Here is a 22036-nt window from a genome sequence, read left to right as displayed (position 1 = left end):
GACCCTGTTTACTTTTTCCACTTAGCGTTCCTCCCACAGGCCTGAGCTGGTTTATACTAAATCTTTACATTGACACTGTTTTTGCAGTGCGGAACTTCTTTTTTTTTCTTTCTTTCTTTCTTTTCTTTTCTTTTTTTTTTTTTCAGGGTGAGAGGTGCAGAAAGAAATATCAGTGAAGGCCCCGCGGCTGGTGGAATTGCAGCTTTGCGGAGATGAGCTGAGGGGCATCCGCTTTGTGCGTGCGTGCTGTGTGTTGTCTCTCCATAGCGAGAGGCACGTTCACAAGCATCCCAGCTCGCTCCCTAGCTCCCATTGTTCCCTTTGTTCTGTTATTTAAGGTCGGTCCCTCATTTGCTTCTGAGGGTTGGGGGCAGCACTGAGGTAGGGCGCGGTGCCCGTTGTCCTGCCGTGGGCACCCAGGTGACATCCGAGTGACGTCCAGGTGCCTGCAGCAGCCTTCCTCCCCCACTTGGCCTCCCCTCAGCTGGGGAATAGGGAGATCGAAACTTTCCACGCAGAACAACAGAGATGGGGTGGAAGTGTCCCCTGCTAGCAGGGATGTGGGGCTGGCGTAGTTCTCCTCTCCTGTTTGTGCTCGGTGGGCTGGCCGCCCCTCCTCTCCCTGTGCTCCTGCCGCTCCTGTTCCTCAAGTTTCTTCCATCTCTTCTTCCTACAGAAATGCTGGTTTGTTTATTCCTGTTGGTCTGGGAGATGATACATGTCATTTCCCTGCTAATCTTCAGCCAGTGTAAGCTTTACCCCTTCTTAGGATTGGCATCAAAACACAAAGGGCCTGTGCCAGGAAAGTGAGTATCAGCTATTACCTGTTTTCAGTGTTTGTTTTTTGGACTAGACCAACAGTAAATACCTTCATGCCACCGCTTGTGCCAAGATCACTTTTTCTACTTTGTTTTCTGCACTCCAGCAATGCCTGCCCACCTTCCTTCGCTCCTGGTTCTTGGGCAGCAGGGCCGGCTCTCGGTTCCCCCAGTGGGGAGCGGCTGTGTGGGGCTGCGTGGGGACGCGGGCTCAGCGCCTGCCAGGGCCTTTGGGGTAGGGGGAGCGCGGCGGGGGCACACAGCGCTCAATTCAAAATGGAAATGACTGCACTTAGGAGGAAACCCCATCCAGCTCTAATCTGTTTGTAAGGTGACTGACACGTAAAGTGCTTTTTTGTTTTAAGGTAGGAGAAAATGCATTCAGGATAGGGTTTCTGGTATAAATGTCAGGTGTAACGCAGTGCACGCTCACTCGAAAAGTCAAGCAGATAACCTTGGCATTTGGGGACGTTGCCTTGGATGAAATGAAATTGTATTTTGTTTTTAAAAAGGAGGACTACATTAAGAGGTCACCTATTAGCCGTGTTTTTGCTGGCTGTCTGAAACTCGGCCCTACTGTCTATTAAACTCAAACCACTGTGTAAACATTCCTGTGTTGTTCCTGGTCTCCACAATGGCCGAGGGGATCGGGTTTCACCTGCCTGCACATCTTCAAGCAATTAAAGCAATTAGCTTGAAGCCATTTCACATTCAAGGTCTACTGTGACATTCAAGTCCAGGAGAAGTCTAAGGGAAAAGAAGAAAGGATATGGGAGGGCCGCTGTGCAGCGCTGGGAGCAGATAACGCAGGGGGCTTCCAGGCGGCGGGCAGGGGGAGCTGCTGCTAAAAATGAGAAAGGACGAGCACCCAGTGGGCCTTCAAACTGTACCCATGTTGGGCTGGGAAAAATCATACCCAAGTTTTGCACTGGGAGGGGAGGGAGAGAAGTGAGGAGGGAGGAGAGGGCAACAGCAGCACGGTTTTGGGCAGCATTTGTGTGAAATAACATGGTGTCGATCTTGTTCACCGATGTTTCTCCTGGCACGGGGATTGTACTTTTCTTCTAATTTATGTGAGGATTTCTATTTGGTGTTTACATTGTAAAACTGCCCTCATTCTGGCTAATGTATCAGTGACAGTGACATTCAGCGCCCAGTTAGTGATTCCAGCAGTATGTCTTGAAAGCTGCTATTTTTTAAAAGGTTGGTGCAGATTAGTGGTGACCTTAAAAGATTAAACTAGTACAGTTTAAAGATAAATAATCAGCCTTTAGCACATTAGATAGCTACATAAGCATGACAGAAGGTGACTTTCTTACAACAGTTTCAGGATCCAGGAAGCATTTGTACATTTGTAACATGGCTGGGCAGGGAATGGTGTTTTGCAGAAAGCAAGACGTAAACTGATTACACCACTTCAAATTGGTTAATACAGTTTTAAATCCACAGTTTTCCTGTTGGTTTTATTATGCAGAAGAGGCTAATTTTAAAAGCTCTGCCTGCTGCAAAGGAAGATCTTGCTTTGCTGTCCCGGAGGGTGTTCTTAATCAGAAATAACCGCAGGCTAAATTATAATGTGGAATCCTGCTGCCCTTTAACCTAGCACTGCTGCTCGGTCGGTGTTTGTTAACAAACAGCTCTAAGTACAAAATTGTTTGAGAATTACTTTTTCATTATATTTGCTGACTTCAATTAGAATAAGAAGCTTATTTGGGGAAGAAAAATTAAAAATGTATGGGTTTCTAGAGAAAGTTTCAGCAATTGTTTCCCTGCGAGCATCATCTTCGGTACGGAGCTGCAGGCTCTGTGGCACACGTAATTCAATTGAAATGAAATTATCTTCTGAACTGATGGCGTACACCAGCGGGAGAGGCAGAGCTCGGGAGCATCCCAGGACTCAGCGCAGTGCAGAGCTGCAGCAGGAGCACGTCCCGGGGCGGTGGGGAGCAGCACAGGCCGGGGGCTCCGCGCCAGGGGTTGTGCCCCCGCTTCTAACAGGGCAGCCCCGGTCCCAGCCCTGCGCTGTTTGGAGGGCACGAGGGGCGCAGCGTCCCGGTGATCTTTTGCTTTGAATGACGTGTAATTGCGACGTGCACTTGGTAAACTAATTGACGAGTGAAGGTGGGAAGCACTGAGTCAGTGGAGGGGCCCAAACCGCCCCGCTTCCCCCTGCGGCTTGTGTGCAGGAGTGGGAGCGCAGCAGGGCGCAGTGAGGAGGTGATGCCTCTGTATGGCAGATCTTTCCCATTTTTTTTCTAGCTTAGTCTTCTGTTTCTATGATCTGCCTTTTGAACTGTTTTTGTGGCTGATCAGTTCCACCTAATATGTCTCTTGATTTCTGCTATTGTAATACGCAGACGACATGCTGTTCTCTTCATTTTTATAAGCTTTAGATGCTCCTGCCTGTCATATTCTGGCGGTTTATCTTCAGCGTCTGGATTTGCTTTCAGACTTGCATGTCTATCAAGCTGCTGTTGCTTTGAATGTGAGATCAAAAGAAGATGAATTCCAGTAAAAAATTTCCTTGTATGAAGAAAAGATTGGGGGCCTATGTAAACATCCCAGTGACAGCTCCCAATGAGTTATTTTAGCAGAGCATTAGCACCCGGAATGACAGACAGTCCGAGACTACACGCACGGTAACAAATCAGCCCTTCAGCAGAGGCAGCGCGTTGCCACAACAGCAATACATTTTCTAAAGGAATCCCATCCCTCTTTCCTATTGAAGATGGCTGTTGGGTTGCTCATCCCTGCCTGCCCCAGCTGCCTCCGGGTACCAGCCCCAGTTGACTTTCCGTGACAATATCTGCGCCGTGTCACCGATACGGCAGACAGAGCTCCGATGGTTGGGTGGGGAGACGGGCGTTGGGCAGCACCGCTCAGCAGGGAGTTGGTGCTGGGAGGGAGGAGGCTGCGAGGGGAAGGCCGGGCGCATGGGATGGATGCTGGCTGCACGTCCCGCGCTGAGACAAGTTGCATTTTTTTGGTGGTTGTTTATGTTTCAGTTCACGCAGTTGGAAAAAAACAGCTCTTGCAGCCCGGGCAGCCTGGCGGGGCGATCCTCAGGGAAAGTCGGGGCGCTGCAGGGTGGGAGAGTCAGCCGCGGCTGAAACAACGTGCAAACAGCTCTGCCTGATGCAGAAGCGAGGTGTGTGCTTTGCTGCCGTTTGGTCTGGCTGGGGACGTAATTAGTTCTGCATGTTTCTGCTTAAGGATGGGGGTTTCACGAGGCAGGGTCGCTCCGTCTCTGTGCGTCACGCAGTGTTACGGCCAGCTCTGACATTACCTGCGAGCTCTGGCCGGTCCCTCGGCTTCGCAGGCAAAGAATTTGCACAAGAATTCTTGTGGTTTCTTTGTCATTTAATAAAAGCAGACGCTGCTACTGTGGAGGCAAAGCCTCCTGCGGAGGGCAGAGCTCCAGCGCCTTCTCCCTGCAGCCTGCGCTCGGCTGCACGGCACTTCCTGTTTATTCAAACATCTTTTTGCCATTCTTCAGCCCCCGCTGCACAGAAACAGCCAGAACGCATCTCCAGCGCAAGGACAGAAATCTGAAGGCAGACAGTAAGAGCTTACTCTGTTCAACTCCTCATTCTCCCCTGAGCGCTCGGAGAGCAGCAGCGCGCGGCCGGGGCTGAACTTTGCCGTCCCCGTTGTGGCAAAGGGGGGAACGGCTGGGGCTGCAGCTGGGAGCTGGGTCCGGCTGCTGGCAGAAGGGAGGGTGTCTGGCACGGGTCGGGGAGCCCTGGGGACGGCTGGGGCACAGCTGCCTTCAGGTGCTGCTGAGCAGCCCGCTGTCGCCGTCCCCGCCACGGTGGCTTCTCCGTATGTTTATACAAGTGGCAAAAAAAAAAAAAAAAAAAAGAAGAAGTAACAATAAAGCAGACGCGGCTGTTGTTTGGCTGTTGTTCTGGGGAGGAAGAGAGGTGTGAGCCCGCAGAGTCTTGTTTTGTTTTCCCCAACTTGTTTGCATCTGGCAGTGCTCGCCAACCGGCCTCGCTAATATTTGTACCAATTTCATGCTAATAAAAATCAGGCTGCTGAAACAAGCGTGGCTATTATCTCATTCCTATTACTATTGTTTAGACCTGTGGTGCTACAAAGGGAGAGGGGAAGCGCGCTCACGCCGGGGAACTGCAGTTAACTTCTCGTGGGAGGGATGTGCTGCAGTTGTCCGGCAGTGATGGTTGTTGTGTGCGTGGTCTTCGGGCTCCAAGGACAGCAGAGGTCCTCCGGGTAACCCATGTTGCAACACGTCTGCTTGTTGTTCTCCTCTCTGTTCAAACAACTTAAAAAGCCGCGTGATGTTTCGGGGTTGTTTCTCTCAAAGCCCACCAGGATGGCAGGGAACTTCTTGGGGAGCGTGCTGTGCTGCAGACTGAGAGGAAAGGGGCGAGCTGCCTGCCCCGTGGGGACACCCCATCCTGCTGGGGCTGGCCCTGCCTCTCCCAGCCCCATCGCAGTTTCACGTTTTAAGCTTTAAAACCCCATCTTCCTCGAAAAGAGAGCGAGGGAGAGAGAAATCCAGCTGTGCGCTCAGCCAAACCGCAAGTACAACAAACATATTTTTAAAATATATTGCTAGTCTGGCTTTTTAATGTTCAGAAGTTGTTCTACTTTGCAGGAAAAAAAATGGTGTTTGCAACTGCCTTAAGGACAATTTGTTTAACAGTAGGAGTAATTGCATGGGGAAAATGGAAAGAGTGACTGAAGTTATTTACTCAGATGTTAGTGTAGGTGTGGGGCAGAGAACTCGCTGTGGGAACAGTGGGCTGCTTTTCTTGGTATCTCAGTCTATTTGATGACCATCAAATTTCCCAGCTCACTGGTTTTGTTTTTTCTGGATGGCATGTTTGATTATTTATCAGAAGGGAAAGGGAGTAGCTGAAGCAAATAAACATGTGACCGAGCTGTGTTTTGTTTTCCACTCAGAAGGCCGTGCCCTTTAACAGATATACAGAAAATAATAAACGTATTGTTTCATGATAAAAGGAAATTATGTGTGTCATTTTCTTTAGCGAGGCCATTAACCCCTTGTGCTCAGTGGTCTCCACCTTCTGGAAGCTTATTAGGTTTGCAGCTGGGAATTAAATGCACTTAAAAATCCCTCTTGTGTGGAATGTTTCCATGGATTACTGCCTCAGCCCTCTGGATTTGCTGGATTTATTACGTAGCCGCCTCTGCCTCGGCGCATCCGCAGCCGCCTCTGAGCCGCGCTCCGGGTAGGAGACGCGGGGCACAGGGGAGCCGGCTCCTGCAGGGCGCTCCGAGCGCTGCTGGGGTCCTTCTTCCACCGCTGTCAGTGCAGGAGGAGCTGCTGCTGCACGCAGTCCGTTATAGGCGCTGTCGTTTCATGCGATTGTTTTCTAAATGCCAGGTGTGTAGCACATCGTGTGTAGGTTTCCCATGTAATACCGGCTCGGGACGACGCTCATTATCGTCCCTGAATCACTGTCAGGAAGTAAACACAGGTTTGCCTCATCTCTGGGAAGCGAGTTGAATGCTTTAGCTGCTTTTATGGGATTAAAAGAAACAAGTTAAGACTGTCATGCACATGAAAGGAAACCGAGCCGGGGTTCGTTTCGCCTTGTGCAGGTAGGTGTAAACGTAATAGGCCGACTGCCTTCAAACCTGCCTTTGTCTCTGTGCATCACCAGGGGCTTTGCTTTGAGGGAGGGAGAAATGGCAGTGCAGCTACCAGGGAGAGGAAGGGCCCGTGAAATAAGGACCTGAAACTTACATGTGACGTGAGAAGAAAGAGGAAATAAGCAGCTGGGGGCCAGGTGATGTGGCTGGGGGCCAGGAGGGTATCTCCAGCTGCCCCCGTGTCCCAAAAGCTAATTTTAGGGACCAGAATGGGCTGCAGCCCCCTGGGGACGAGGGACCCAAGGGCAGAGGGACGGCTGTGTCCCTGCAATGGCCCTGGGCTGCCGGGGATGAGGGGAGAGAGGTGCAGCACTGTCTGCAGGGGAAGGCTTCCTCCTGACCCACAGCAGTGAAGAGTTGGCTTGTGCCCTGAAGCGTCAACATTTGTACCCTGGTTTATATTTTTATCTCTCCAAAGGTAGCTGTAAATGCTCTCATTACTATCTGTACAAGCGTCTAATCCTCTCTTTGCATCCTCCCCAGGCTCCTGGCACTGGTGATATCTTGTGACAGTAAGTTCCAGAGGATAATTATGAGTTGTGTATTAAGAAAGGAAAAAAAAAAAAAAAAAAAACCCTTTATCTGCTCTAATTTTTTTGTTGTTGTTGTTGCTTCCTGATTTGGTTGAACATCCCCTTTCTCTTGCATTATGAGAAATGGCAACCAGCTCCAGATGTACCTTCTCAGGCCGAGTCACAATTTGTGTACTTTTATCATCTCCCCTCTTACTCATCTCCCGCTAAACTAAACACTCCCACCGTTATCAATCTTCCCTCCTATCTGCCGAGGCCTCTAATCACTTTTGTCGCCTCTTTCTGAGCCTCGCCTCTTTTTGCCCTACCACAGCCTTTAAAACAAGGCTTGGAGAAGCCGCTCTGAGTCAGGCAGCGGCACGCACCGAAGCCCCGCGGTGTGACTTGCAGCGCCGGCTCCCCACGTCTGGGGCTGTCCCAGCGCCCTGCTTCCTTCTTCGCTCAGCTGGCAGCGGTGAGGAGCCGCGGTCACGGGCTGTGTTTGCGAGCACAGGTTTGTCACAGGATGTTTTGGAAAACAAGCTTCGGCTGTGTTCCTTGTTTTGTTGACCGCACGGGGAAGCGTGCGAGCAGCTGTATGCAATATAGTATTTATGTTGTAGCAACAGAAAGGCACTCTTGCTTCTCTCCCCCACCTTACCCTCTTCCCTATTAAAAAATATGAGAACTTCCCGTGCTTTTGACATCCAAGAAAAACGCTGCTCAGCAGTGAATAGTCCTCCAAATATTCAAAGGTCTGGTTCACTTTTGGATAAACACAGTAGTTCAGAATCTGATCTCGAGCCTACAGAAACGAGCTGGAAATCCCATAAGATTTTTTTCATCACTCAGACATAGTTCAGTTCTGGTTCAGTTTGTGCTGGGAGCCAAGATTTGTATCCTTTCTCATTTTACCAGGATGTGTTGGCCCATCCCTCCTTTCTTGCTGGTACAGACCGCTACATGCTGTGAATCTTGACATGCCAAAATAAAGAGAGCCATTTTTAATGTTTGGGAACTTTTTTGCCAGATGCTTTTTAAATGGCTTTGATGAGTCTTGACTGTGACTCTTTAGAAGAGGAGACAGAAGGTGTTTTTACAGTGCAGCCGCCTGAGGGTTTCGTTTGTGCCTCAAGAATGGGATTTTTGTAGCCTTTGTCACTGCTGTGGCTGGCTGGGGGCTCAGACGTTTTGGGTGCCTGCTGAATTTGACCTCTCCTGCTCTCTCTTGTGGTCTTCTCCCTTCTTTCCTGCTCACGTCTCCTGGTATTTGAAGAAGACACCTCGGCCGCCTTTCCCCCCAGGTTGGTGGAATCCATGGATAAGTTACCAAATTAAAATCAGATATTTGGAGATGAATCCATTCTTTTCCTCCTGTGTGAGGCAGGTCCCTGCCACTGAGCAGAGCCCCGCCGGCCTTGGGGATGGGGTCAGGGATGGGAGCACCCGGTCTGCTCGTCCTCTGCTGAAATAACCTCATTACCCGCGGGGATGGAGCTGGGCACAGGCAGCTCCATCTGAGGAGATTGAAAGAAAACACTTCCAGTGCCTTTTTCTGGAGGGGATCTCCTCAACTGATAGCCAGGATCTATTCCAGAGGAAAGAAGCTAAGTCTGCTGGAAGAAAAAAGCCTCATCTTCTTTCCTTATGACTGAACTATTCTAGGAGATGCTTCAGCACGAGGCACGCTGCCAGCTCCCTTGCTCTGAGGCTGACCCCCGTCACTTCGGGGACAGGATGTGAGTCGGGGTTTGAACACGTGGTCCTCCAGGTCCCTTCTCTTTTTCCAGCATGGGAATCACCCATTAGTCACTTGGCTCCGTGTAACATCTGAGCAGAGCCTTCGGGGCTGGCAGATCGCTCTGTTCGAGTGCAGGCTTGCTGCTGCAGCTCTGCTGGCTGAGGAGCTGGCTGGTGGCCCCTCGCTAGGAGCCAGCCTTGCAGAGCTGCAGCGAAGTGGGGCTGCAGGAGCCCCCAGCATCCCTCTGCGGCACCGTGCAGGGCAGACCTGGGGTCGGGTCTTTCAGATCTTCAGCTCTCCCCCACCACGGTGCTGGGGAGCGCTGCCGGAGCTCTCGGCCTGGGCTCATTGTGGTGCGTGGCACTGAGGGCCGGGATGGGGGGACAGGGAGGCAGCACGTAGCGGCTCGCTTCCCAGTTCTGGAGGAAGATGAAGGGGCTGGGTACGAATGTCAGAGGGAATAAGTGCTGCAAGAACATCTGCTTCTCCCTTTTGCATCTTCTACATTTCATTCCTCCTCTTCGTTTTGGTTCCTTTCCTATCCTCTCTAGTTGGTTCTTCTCACCTCCCCCTGTTCTGTTCCTCCCAGAGGAACAGCACTACCCACTGCTGTCGTTTTGCACTCTTTCTTTTTTTTTTCCCTTTTGCCTACTGCTCCGTTCCTCGCCGTTTCCACACGTTGCTGGGCTCAGCCTGTCGGAGCAGAGCTGCAGCAGGGCTCCCCTCCAACGTGCGAGTTCCCTCTGTGCGCCCGCCTCCTCCCAGCGCTCCCCTACATCTGCTGCTCCCGGGGAGGAGGTGTCGCGGAGGGGAGCAGAGGAGGCAGGAGTGGGAGAGACACGAGGCAGCTCCGAGCCTCGCTGCATCCGGGCGTCAGAGCTTGCGAGCTGCGTCTTGCTGCTCCACTCGGAGCAGCTGCGGAGCGGAGCAGGGTGTGAGGACAGATGGGAGCTGAGAAGGAAGAGAAAGTGCTGTCTGAGCCTAAATTGCCCCTCGTCCCGCTCGGGAGAAACAAAGGTACTCGTCTTGCTCAGTGGCAGCGAGGAGCCCTTCGGTTTCAGCTGTGCTTGCGCTGGGAGGCCGTTAGCCACCATGCTGGCAGTCCCTGTGTGCCTCAGGCTGCTGGGAAAACTGGGAAAAGCCAGTGGTGGGAATGCTGTGTGCCTGGTGCTGTGCAGCCAGGCTCCTCCTGAAGCCGGTGATCCCGGTTGTGTGAGGGTGCGGCCGGGCGTTGGTCCTGGGAGGGCAGTACGGAGCACCTCGCTTCTGCGGTCTGGGGTGGGGTGCCAGCACATTTTTTCCAAGGGTAGTTTTTGCCCTTTGCGTCTTCTGTCTCATCTCCCTCTTCTTGTTGTGTTGTGTTTTGTTTTTTAATGACCATAACTGAAATAACGATGATGTTGGCTGGCGAGCAACTTCGCAGATTTACTGCTTAGACACTTCAGATGGCCGTGGGACCGGCTCTGATTTCTGGGAACGCTTCCTTCCTCCTTTCTCAAGTTGCCTTCCTGATGGGCAGCTTTGTCCACCTGGAAAGGCCCAAAATCCTTAGGAATCTGGAAAACCACATGGGATTTCATTTTGTGCTCTCCTTGCAACTTCCTTGTGCCGCGGTTCTTCATTCCAGAGACAGCCCAGTGCCCTGGGATGCAGCAGGGTCTGCAAGGCACAGCTTCTGCTGGTTGCTCATCTCCTGCTCGCCTTGCACCAATGTGTGCTCCTCTCCTCGTGTCCTCCCCTGCCTTGGCTGGGGCAGCCTTCCCATGCACAGGTGCAGGAACAAGCTTCTCCTCCTGCTGGAGTCGCTCCCTCGTAGCTGTAGGTCTTCTTAATTCATTAGGAGCTGATTGATATTAATATCAACTCCAGCAGATGGAAAGGGAGGAGCTTGAGGTCTTTTTCCTCAATAGAAATAGGCTGATGGAAAAACAGTTTGGGAGTCACTGCCTTGCTATACTGGCTCCAGCAGTGGAACAAGTTAGCAAGAGGCTCCGTAGGACTGGATCTTGTTACTGTTTTCCTTATGTACTAATACAGTAAGCAAGTATATGGCATTTTAGCAGCACTTCTATTTTTAAAGTTCTACTCTCTTTTTCCAGTGTATTTCCCTGTCCCAGCCCCTGTCCCCAGTCAGGACTTTCTGGTCAATTGAAGGCTGTGGCAGTGCTGCATTCTCAGTCTCGGACCAGAACTTCCTTTAAGAGGATGGTGAAGCAGAAAGATTGAATTGCTTGCGTGAAAATGTCAAATTACACCAGTAACTTCAGTGATAACAGTGCCGGATGTTCTGGGCAAACAACAGCTGGGCAAACAAGTCGCGTTCTGTCTGTCTTGCAGTAAAATTGTCTTGGTCATCTCAGACGCGTACTTTTTTTTTTCCCCTGTGCTTCACTAGTTGGGAAGCAAGGAAGGATTGCTTCCCACTGTTGGGAGAGAGGGTCCAGAGGGGCTTTCTGCCACAGTACTGCTGTGACTCGAATCTGTGGCGTCTTTCCGTGAGTCTGGATTCACCTCACAGGGAGCTTGGTGCTAACATTTTTCCTGGGTTAGGTGGCCCCTGACTTTTGCTCCCAAATACCATTCCAAGTTTGTGTAACGTCTCTAAAATGCAACGTTTCAGTTGCCTTCTTACTGTTCTGTTTTACGCAAGAAAATCTCCTTATCTCTCGGTGATTTCCTAACGGATAAGAAATCAGCTCAGGACTTTTGCGGTATCTTGCATTTAGGCGTAGCACAGAGCGGAATCAAGATGACTCGGGTGGTAGCGAGCCTTTAACTGAAGTCACCTTTTGAAATCGGCGTTGATAGTGACCCCAAATTGTTTGCGTCTTGCAGTTAGACAAGAATTGTGGCACTTAGGAGATGCTCTTGCTAGGGGATGCTTTTCTTTCCCTTCCTTCGGTAAGTGGGGAGATTTACTGTTTGCTGTGCGGAGGGGAAGATGATTGCCGATGCAGTGTGATATCTGTTGGAGCTGGGATTGGTGCTTGGGTGTATTTACTCCAGGATGGTTTCAGGTGCTCTCGACATCCCTACCTCCTGGCCACTAGTGAGCACACTATTGCCCCGGTTGGGGCTGATTTACTGCAGCCCCGGCACTCGTTCACTTGTGGAAGTGCACGCATGTCATGTAGATTTAGGAGGTAGCTATGGCAGTCGGGAGGAATGCATGAGAAGAGCTCGGAGATGTCAGAGCACCCGCTCGGGAGGAGAGGGCCACATTAGTAGAGCTGCTGGCTAGCGGTAAACAGTCCTGGCACCCTTGTTTCGGGACTTGGCAGCAGCAGCAGTTGAACCGAGTCCAGCTTTACTCTCTACTGCCTGTTCAGTAAGTTGAGGACAAGGCAGATGATTAAGGAAATGTGGGGAAACTGCTACAGAAGCTTTTGGAAAGATAAGAGACTTCGGTCTCCATGTCTGACAGTCTGGCACTTTTCACTAGCGTTGAATTCACATGCAAATCAAAGGCAACATCTACTCCCACAGGAAGCTTTATTAATGTACGGGCCCGCTCGTGGATCTCCGTGCTGATGACGGTCGTGGGACCGACTTTATCGTCAGATTGATTTCCCTGTGCGACATTGCTGGTGTGCTGCATGGCCGAGCAGCTTTCTGGACAGAGCTAGCTTCCTTCACACATCCCATTGTGTGTCAGGGATGTGGATGAGGCTTTGAAGGGATGGGGTGGGTGTACTTGTTCCAAGGTGGGAAGGAGTGAGCAGTGAAGTCCAGAAAGGAAAAGTGACTTGGGATCCCACCATAGGCACAGCAGTTTGACACAGGTGTTCGGTCAGAATGAGATCTGAGCTGCAAACAACCTTCCCCATCTTAAACCCAAACTCATCACATGCTTAGCTTTTATTGCTGCTGGTTATTTATAAACAGAAGAGCAACATCTTGAGGGAAAATCTGAGGGAAATGCTGTTTCAAGCCACAATCCGCCAAGCTGTCCGCTCACTTGCACCTCCATCGTCCTCCCTTTGCCACTCCTGTCCATCCACACTGCTCCTCGCAGCCACCTCAGCTGTCCCTGCGTGGTGCGTGGCCGTGCAGGTGTGACAGGAGCGGGGCAAAGCACTGAGTGCTGCCCCAGTTCCCCACCGGTGGGCAGAGACCCGCGTCGGCCCGGCCAGCTCCAGCAGAGAGCAGGCATTTCTTGCACAGCTACTTCTTTCTGGGAATCTTCAAACATTTCTGGCAGCCAATTTTAGTTGTGCAACCTCTCAGCTGCCAGAACGGATAGAATATGATCATATCACATGAAATGCATGCAGGGTCTGCTATAGCAACTGTATTTCAAAGAGACAACACATATGGTGGCTGGTTCTTTTTGGAATAATATCTATAAGTTGATGATGTTTTATTCAAAAAGGCTGTAGCTTGAAAGGTTACGGATGTTCTGATTGTTTAGTGTATGATTAAAGAAAGGCTTCCGTGGGTTTTTTGGCCTGTTGAATCCAATTACTGGGAACTAGAATGATCATTTGATTGCACATTTACCTGGAATTATTCTTCAGCAGAGCCAGTCTTAATAATATATAATAACACGTTGCGTTTGTGCTGTATAGCGCTTCTTGTCTGAGCAACTCAGAGTGCTTTACAAGTATTCATTAATTAAATAAGCCATACAACACCCCTGTTAAGTAGGTATTTGTTGCCCATCCCTTTAAATTTGGTACCATTTTTTTTTTGCCCACCCTTGAAGCTGCCTTAACAGCTAAACAAGCTAATTCAGTAAAAATAGCGCATTTTTAATGGTGCTTAGCACTTTCAGAGTGAAGGCTGCTGTGCCTGCCTTCTACTGCCCCGTGTTTGAGGTGCTGCGGGCGCACGAAGCGTCGGCTGCCCACCTGGAAACGCAAAGTCGGATTTCAGCTTCCTCAGGCCAGGTTCTGTTGGGAAGAGGCTTTCTGATCCGGTGGAGACTTGTCATTGCGTTGGGACCGAGGGTGCGTGTCTGAGCGTGGTGAGGTCTCTTCCCCTGCTGCCCGCCATCATCAGCAGGCTGCCAGCGTGGCTCCGGGCGCCATGTTGGCCCCAGGCCTGCGGGCCCTGCAGTGTGCGCCTCGTCCTCAGGGCCACGCTGTGCTCCACGCGGCCGTGGAGCGCTTGGCAGCTTGCAGAAACACAAAGTATATCTGACTCCTTAATTAAATAGGTATTAATTAAATCACTCAGAGAGCGTACACAGTAGGAGTGGGGAAGGCTTTTTCCCTCCTTCCATGTAGGCATCTTGCACAGGGACTATTTTTCTTGTTTTACATTAATGAAGTCTTCAGCCTTCCCACTTTTCCACCTACACATGTACCGAACGTCTCCAAGGAGACCAAGGAAGCCCGCGTCCGGCTAGTGGAGCCTGCAGGAGACAAGGGCTGCCATCTCACAGCTGAGCCTTGGCCGGGCCACAGACCACCTTGCCGGGGTCAGCCCTGTCTTTTTGTCCCTTGGACTGGCGCAGGGGACGATGTACTTCCTCCTTTTCCTGCTTTCCCTTGGGTTTCACCTCCTCTTGCTGTATTTTCCCCACCTGATGAGGAACTTGGGCCTCACAGAGCAGCTGGCTCCTGTGCCAGGCGGTGCTTTTCCCTCCCTTTGTGAGGAACTGTGCAGAGATCCACCACTGAGTGATGCCTTGCTGGCACTTCTGGGTACCGTGTCCTCACACCTCCATCCCGTAACGCTGCAGTGTCCCTTTGATGCTCTCCCACAACTCTCCTGCCGTAGCTTTCTAGAAACTTCTCTGCCTTCCTGTGTTGCTCAGGATGGCAGGTGGTGTATGTGACTGTCCTTGTGTAAAGCTGCCCTGACCCCTGCAGAATTGGAGTGTGAAAGCCATTAGCACACAGGGCTGCTAGGGGGCAAAGAGTGCTGTGAACTGCTCCAGGAGCAGTGTGTCAGTAACCCTGTGGTGTCACCACTGGGACTTCTGGGGTTACTCCTGGTTCCCACACAGAAGCTGAACTTGAGGTGCTTCTGTTCTTCTCCATGGTCAAAATGGGAAATGCATTGGGTGGATGTTACCTCCTTGTGTGTGGGTGCTGAGATGTTTTCAGTGCTGCAGTGTTTCCTGGGTGGATGTTCTTTGGAACTGTTGTGGTGCCCAGTAACCAACCCAAGGGGTGTTTTGACCAAATACTGTGCCTGTAACTCCCTACCTCCTCTCTGCTGCAAACTCAGTTTTCAAAACTCTTTCCTCACAGGCTCTCCAGGTGGCACGGCAACTTCTACTACAACAGCAGCAGCAGCAGCAGCAGCAGCAGCAACAGCAGCAGCAGCAGCAAGTTAGTGGATTAAAGTCTCCGAAGAGGAATGACAAACAGCCGGCCCTGCAGGTAAGGCCGCCCTCGTGCTCTGTGAGGGGCTCCTGTGAGTGAAAGCTGAGTGGATGCTTGCACTGTGAGTGCTGGCATGGGACCTTTAGGAGCACCTGGTTTTGAACCGGTTTCCTCCAGGGAAAGTGACAGAGCAGCTGTGGTTCATGTATGCGGGAGCAGCACTAGATGCTCTTGAAAATCCCACCCATGACGTCTTTACAAATCTGCAGCCTGTACTTCTCTTGGTGTCTAGTAGGGGTGGATTATTACAAAATGGAATAGCTTTTGTTACAGTGTCAGTGCGCAGAGGAGATTTGCGTTAACGTTTCTCTTTGATTGCTTTTCAGTTTGTAGTCTGCGTTCACTCAAACCGTTGATTTGCTGTGTCAAGGATATTGGGAAAATGTTAGGATATCATATCATCAGTGTGGTTTTTTTCCCTTTTATTTTCTGCTGATTTATGGACATCTTCGGGAATAAAATCTGAATATTATCAGGCTTAGCGCTGTTATGAATTCAGAAAGCTAAAACCAATACAGCACTCCCAAACAGAAGATGTATGCACACATTGGCGGCTTTGGAGTGCATTCTGCTAGTCTTGTGGGATAAATCATAGGAGTTAAAGACAAAAAAGACCTATTAGGTCATGTATCATATTTTCCTTTTTTTTTTTTTTACTGTTCTAGTATTAGAAATCCCAAGTGATGGTGGGACCGCTATTATTTTCCTTCGGATGGTTTTCCATAACAAAGCACACACTCAGGAACTTTCCACTTTAATTCCATCCTCTTGCTCCAAGTAATACTGCTTGTATAAATACTGAGTCAGTCCCTTGCCTTGCCTCGTGTTCACACTCCTCAAACGTCTGAGATACTAACATGTACTTGCCAGTTTTGGCAAATTATATGGATCTAGTTCTTTATGTTCGTAAACCGGCCCTTCTAGACCCTTGACCACTTCTCTGGCTTGCAGCTGGTTATTGCTTTTATTATTGCTCTCTTTGCAAATGCAGTGTGTCACTGTGCTTTTGATAATAAGTTACTGAATAGAGCAGCTCAATTGTATTCATACAAAACCCTGTAGCTGGGACATTTATCTTATCTCGCTGTTCTATATCTGATGCTTCAGCCTCTGTAGCCCCAAATTCTTTCCGAGTGTTTTTTTCAGTTGTTGTCATAGCACATTGTCAAACTCATGTCTGTTTTGCTCTTTCTAATTTTTTTTTTAGTTTGATATACTATCACCATGAGTTCCCTGACAGCGCTGCTGCTTCTCTTGCCTTGTATATGTGCTTCAGATTATTTTCCTCCAAAAATACAATCCTGGTCTCTTTAAATATGTAGTAGAAGATGGAAGGTAGAGCTAAAATCACCAGAGGCCTTGACATTCAAGGTAGAGGACCCAGTCCTGTAGTCCTTACCTGAATAAAGCTGACCGTGACTTAAGGGAGGTTTTGCCTAAGCGAGGATTATCTATTAACTGCAGCCCTTGGCCTGGCAAGGACAACTTCTAGCTTCGGTGTAGTGATTTCATCTTCAAAGCATTCTGCAAATACTGATCTCCAAAACATCCCCAGAAGGAAAGTCTGATAAGTAAGTAGCATTATCCCACTTCTGGACGGGGAAACTGAGGGAAGCAGGTTAAGTGACTTGCTTAGGATCGCAGAGGGAATTGGTTTTAGAGGTAGGATTAAGATTCATGAGTTCCTGGCTCCCACCCCTGTGCTCAGGCTGCTGGACAACACCTCGTGCTTTATAGCTGAGCTATTATTCTTTTGGAAACTATGAAGCATTTTGTCATTGGGCAAATATATGTTTTATTGGCAGTGTAGAGGGCCATAATCCAAACCGTTACATTAATGCTTTCAAAAATATTTTATTTGGTAAATCCATAGCTGATCCATATGCCTTTTAATAGACTCTTCCACTGGGGACATTTTTAATGAGAGATTGTGCTGGCTAGGTCCAGTGTCAGGTACTAAAAGAAGTGCTTTGTTGTGCAGATGTCTTAAGAATAGCTCCAGAGGATGAAATATGACTGTGTTGACCTTTCAGCTGTGAGCTTATTTGTCAGGATTCAAATAAGTTGAAAGGATCAAACCAAACAGTTTCCGTAGTCAGACTGGGAATTGTGTTGCAGAGGTCAACAGTGAAGGCCACATCGCGGATTCCATAACACAGCCAATTGTTGGTACGTATTAAAGTACTGGAGCAGCTCCTGCAGTCAGAGACACAATTAAAATTCTAATTTATTAATGTATACAGAGAGCTGGCCCAGCCTGTCACTCACTGATTCAAATGACTGCCCAGTCTTTTTTTTTTTTTCTCCTTACTCCTGGAGCTTTTGCAGTCTTAAATGTACTGGAAGTCCTCTGGAATATAACAGACCTCCAGCGCGTCCGTAACGCCAGTGTGTGGCTGTGAGGAAACCATGGCACTTGGGTTAGGGTGTTTGAGTAACACCGCACACACACAGCCACCCACAGCCCCGGCATCGCATCTTACCGTGCTGACAAGGCAGTCCCCGCTCTGACAGTATGTAGAATAAATAACGAGGGTGGCGGAAACGTGCCCGTTTTTTGGAATAACGAACCAAATCGTCTTTGTGCTTTGCTAATACACGTTGGGGCTGCCTGGGGCTGGGTCTCCCAGTGAGATGCCCCGTGGTCCTATGGGGCCACGGTGCTAGAGCCTGGCTTGGGGGCAGCCCCGGCCATCGTGGGCTCAGCGATTCAATGCCGGCGTGCATGTTTTGTCGTGTAAACCCAACCGGCACAAACAGATATGCAGAATTAATGTGGTGAGTGCTGTGTGGCTGATCTGTTATTGTCTTGTGGATAATTTCCCGTGTTCCCTCTCAATAGCCACACTGCTTAAATATGCGCCGGCATCGCGGGGCATTGCAGGGTCAGGGTGCCTTGAATGGCACGTACACGGCAGTGGGCTCCAGCCATCGTCCTGGGGGTCTCTTGACCTTGATAATGGCGCCCTGAGACCTGCTTTTAGCAAATGTTGAGATACTCTGTTATAAGGACTTGGACACAGGAGTGAAGATGTGCTCTGCTGATAGCTGAAAAAAAATAAATCTCCAAATACACGATGACTCACATTTTGAGCCTATCTCACACTGCTGTGCTTTAGATTTGGCAGTGACCTCCAGTTTCGCAGCCTGATGACACACACAAAAAAAAAGAAAATTGAAAGTTAAGGAATGGATTTAGTAACAGCAATTGGGAAGAGAACGTAAGAGGTATCAAACCCTCAGAAATCACTTGAAGTGAAAAAAGGCTAATGCACGGTTGATAATATACTTGCTGTAGATGTTAGATCTCCTTGAAACTGTGAAACAAATAATTGAGTGGGCCAGGTATACTTAGGATTTTGAGAATTTGCACACTTTTCCTGGCCAAGATAAATATGTCTTTGTATTAATAGATATATTGATTAAAATTTGCAGCTTTAATTGCTGAGATGCTCTTAACGATTATTCATTTTGGTTCTTCAGGCATTTTAGTTGTTGGCAGGAGCACACAGGTTGGAAACAAATCAAGAGACACATTTTCTCCCAAGAAAGTAAAAGTGCATGTGTGTTTTGGCAATACTAAAAATACAATTTTTTTAGAAGACGTAAATGTTGTGTGTTGCATTGAGCTGAAAGTTGGATACTGGACTGAAAACAGATTTAGGATGTCCAAGTCAGTATCTTGCAATTTAAACTCCTCACTTGACTTCTTTACAAAATGAGATTTGTTGTATGTGAGTTAACCTGTGTGTGTTTGGAGAGAAGAAATAACGAAATTACTAAGATGGAAACTTTTGTTCTCGGTTGACAAAACAGAAAATCAGTCTTTTAAGTCATGGCCGGGGAAGGAATTTGGGTTTGTTTTAGATCTTCAGGGTGAGACTGGGGGAGGCAGAGGGGACGGAGCTGTCTTCGCCTTTGCATTCTGGTGCTTTTTAAAGCAGGCTCCTGGCTGGGCTTTTGTAGAATTTAATTTGCATGCTGTGTTATCTTCTATTTCTTTTCAGTATCTTGAGCAGTAGATGAGAGAGAGGGGAAAATGGCAAGAGCAAGGTAATCTGTGTAGCTCGATGTTTGGGGCAATTCTTGTTGTTTTTCATGAAGATAGGAATCGTTCATTTGTCACCATACTGAGCCCTGCAGGGTGGATGGAAGGGTGCTCTCTGTTTCCCTGGGAGCGCAGAAGGAACAGTTCTGTAGCTTCAGCTTTTACATGTCCTGTACCTTTTTACATAGTGGTAAATTTAGCAGCTGGCAGAGAAATTATGCCTCAGCAGATATTTTGGAAGGGGAAATACATTTGCAAGCATATTCATTGGACTTGTATGAGTATCTCTCTGATTCACTCCTAAACATGTGAGTTTATCTGAATTTGGCCTCGGTCAAACCAGTGGAAATTCTGCCACCAGCTTGTAGTTGGGTCGAGATTTCACTTCTGCAGTGCTTAAATAGATCAACCATGAAAATTTCATCTGAATCTTTTTTTTTTTTTTTTTTTGCTTTGGCAATAAAACAAAGTTGAGCTTTGCTGGTTTCTGCTGAAGGACCTTTAGCTCTTTATTTTTCTTCCTCAGCCCAATTATAGGTGTTAGTCAGTTCTTGGAATACGCCTGTGAAGTGCTAATATCATCAGCTCCACAAACGTAACAAAATCTGAGTCAGGTCCTCAAAATCACAAGATCAGCTTGAAAATGTTGATGCTGAGGGCTTTTTTCAGTGAAACCCAGGGCCTTTTTTTGCTGCCCTTTTCAGTTTTTTTAAGCCTCTAGTAGTCAGCCTTCCCAGCTTTTCAGCCCGAGCAGAAAGGTGACAAATGCACTTGTTTTTCTTGAAAGAGTTCCGTGATTGCCCTGTAAATAGATGATGCCCCAAGTCTTGGCTGTCGGAACACAGCACATGAGATCTGGCAGCGGGATACGGAGCCAACACGGCCATGCAGATGAAGGCGGGGATGCTTGGGGTGCTGGGAGGCACTGGGGAGCTGCGGGAGCAGAAGCCAGGATCCTTTATGTGCAGCCCTGCGTCCCGTTGGACCACCCCAGTGTGATTTTCTAGCACGGTTTCTGCTTTTACACGAAACGTTTACAGAATACGTTTCAGGATGGGTTTTCTGGCCAGGTTGCCGGGCCACAGGGCTCGCTGTGCCCGAGCATGGCCTGTGATATCTGCGTCGTGCGAGGGGAAAACAAATGAAACGTTCCTGACTGGTCAGAAACGTGTAAATTGCTGACAAAATGACACATGTAATTAAGAGTGCTCCTGCCATTTTACCTTGTGGTTTACACCTACGGTGTTGAAAAAAGAGAGTGACTCCCACCTCGCTAATTACCATTATCACTGAAATGGTAGGGTTTGAGTCATTAGTTCCATGTGCATTTAATTAGAGGAAGGCTGAAATTGGATTTAACTTATTACTTTTTCATGGATCACTTTCTTGTCATCACTTCAAATTGGATTGCAGCCCCAGGTAACTAATTATGAGCGCCACAGGATCAAGAGTGAAAAAAAGGTAATTAGGAATAACACTGTTGGACCCTTGCTGGTAGTCCACTTGTGCTTGGGAAAAAATGAGAGCAGCATTTTGTAGTATTACAGATCGGAGAGTTAAAGGTATGCACTGTTGCTAGGAATCATGGGAGCCTGCCCCCTCCTATGGCGGTTTATATGATGTACAGCTGGGTTGAAGATGTTATATCGACATGGTTCCACAATCAGCTCCTTAATACCTAGATTAAACTTGTAAAAGCAACAGATTGGCTGTAGGTATGAGGCTGCTCAACAACTGTTTAGTCAGGGGTCCTTAGGTGCGTGATTGCAGCAGAGCTGTCAGGGCACTTTTGAGCCACGGTACGGAGAGGCTTAAGTACAGCGAGTTAGAATTGATAACAAATTAATGAACATACTAATGATCTGAAAAGATCATTCGGGTCCGGCCGGGAGGTGTATCTGCCAGGAGCACGGCGCGAGGCTGGCGCTGGGCGTCAGCAACTCAGCCCCACCACCGCCCGGATGGCATCGCACCGCCGCTTTCCTGCAGCGTGCTGCAGACGTTCTCCTTTTGTTTGGCTTTTTGTGAGGAGGGCTCCGTTGGTTGGTTTGTCCTTATTTTTTTTCCCTTTCCCTCGGTGTGCTATTTTGATCTCGTAGGTCTGATTGCCAAGTTCGGCTTTCTTCAGAAAATACTTTAAAACAAATTGTTTTGTTTCCATGTGCAGAACAGAATTCAGAACTGCAAGTAATCAATTTTATTGACGCCGTCTGGAAAAAAAAATGTTGATGAGAGTTCAAGGATGTGAAAAGATTGAAATTTCCGAGTACCCAACACTCAGTATAGGAAAATTTCAGAAGTAATTTCATTAAGCGCAGAAATGTATTGCGCTGGGGTCTGCAAGAGGAGCGTCTGCTTGTGGACCTACTGCTGTTGCAAGGAAGTTGCACAGCCGATTTTTGCCTTTAAAAGAGGAAAACTTTCTTAATTTCTCATGGTAGTGAATCACAGTTGAAAGGCTAACGCGATTTCCTTAAGTTGTTTAAAACGGCTTTTAGTGCTCTGTTAATGTAGGCAAATATTTGTGACTCAGTGTTGGGTAAGTGATGCTTGCTCATTATTTCCTGATGCAAGCAAAGTGTAGGAAATTATGTGAACACCATGCAGAGATGCTAAATAGTCTAAGAGTAACAAAACTCGGTTACAGAAGTTAAGTCCTTCTCGTTTAGCTTACTTTACAAAACACATCTAGAGATTAAAAGGTATTACCTTTAATACAGAAAAAGAGAATCTCTTTTAATACATCTCAAATTGATTTACAATTGTTATACACAATATTCATCTGCGGTTGAAATGGGGGCAACCTGAGGTCAAGTGATGTAGTGTTTCCATTTCTCCATATGAGTCTTACTGTGTGTGATAAAAGCAACCTCCTTGATTTTGTAAGTCTGCAGGAATTTCTGATGAAGTGCAGAGGTCACCGTGCTGTCAATTCGAGC

At 48.5% G+C, this 22036-nt stretch overlaps 1 protein-coding gene across 16 annotated transcripts in view; it reads left to right on the top strand.

Annotated features, from left to right (window-relative positions):
- FOXP1 (forkhead box P1) overlaps window positions 1-22036 on the top strand; it is a 344878-nt gene that overhangs the window by 224924 nt on the left and 97918 nt on the right. For 14 of the 16 annotated variants that reach the window (XM_021409247.1, XM_021409246.1, XM_021409237.1 and 11 more), the window contains one exon: window positions 14915-15046. In XM_021409247.1, the coding sequence (XP_021264922.1) occupies window positions 14915-15046 (132 nt within the window). Of the gene's footprint in view, window positions 1-4226; window positions 4380-5168; window positions 5367-14914; window positions 15047-22036 lie in introns of those variants that run through there. The other 2 variants (XM_021409251.1, XM_021409252.1) reach the window with 2 other exon arrangements.

The sequence above is a fragment of the Numida meleagris genome, chromosome 11 (assembly GCF_002078875.1).
Source record: "Numida meleagris isolate 19003 breed g44 Domestic line chromosome 11, NumMel1.0, whole genome shotgun sequence".
Lineage (NCBI taxonomy): Eukaryota > Metazoa > Chordata > Aves > Galliformes > Numididae > Numida > Numida meleagris.
Note: the sequence above shows the minus strand (reverse complement) of the source record. Positions and strands in the feature narration are given on the sequence as shown.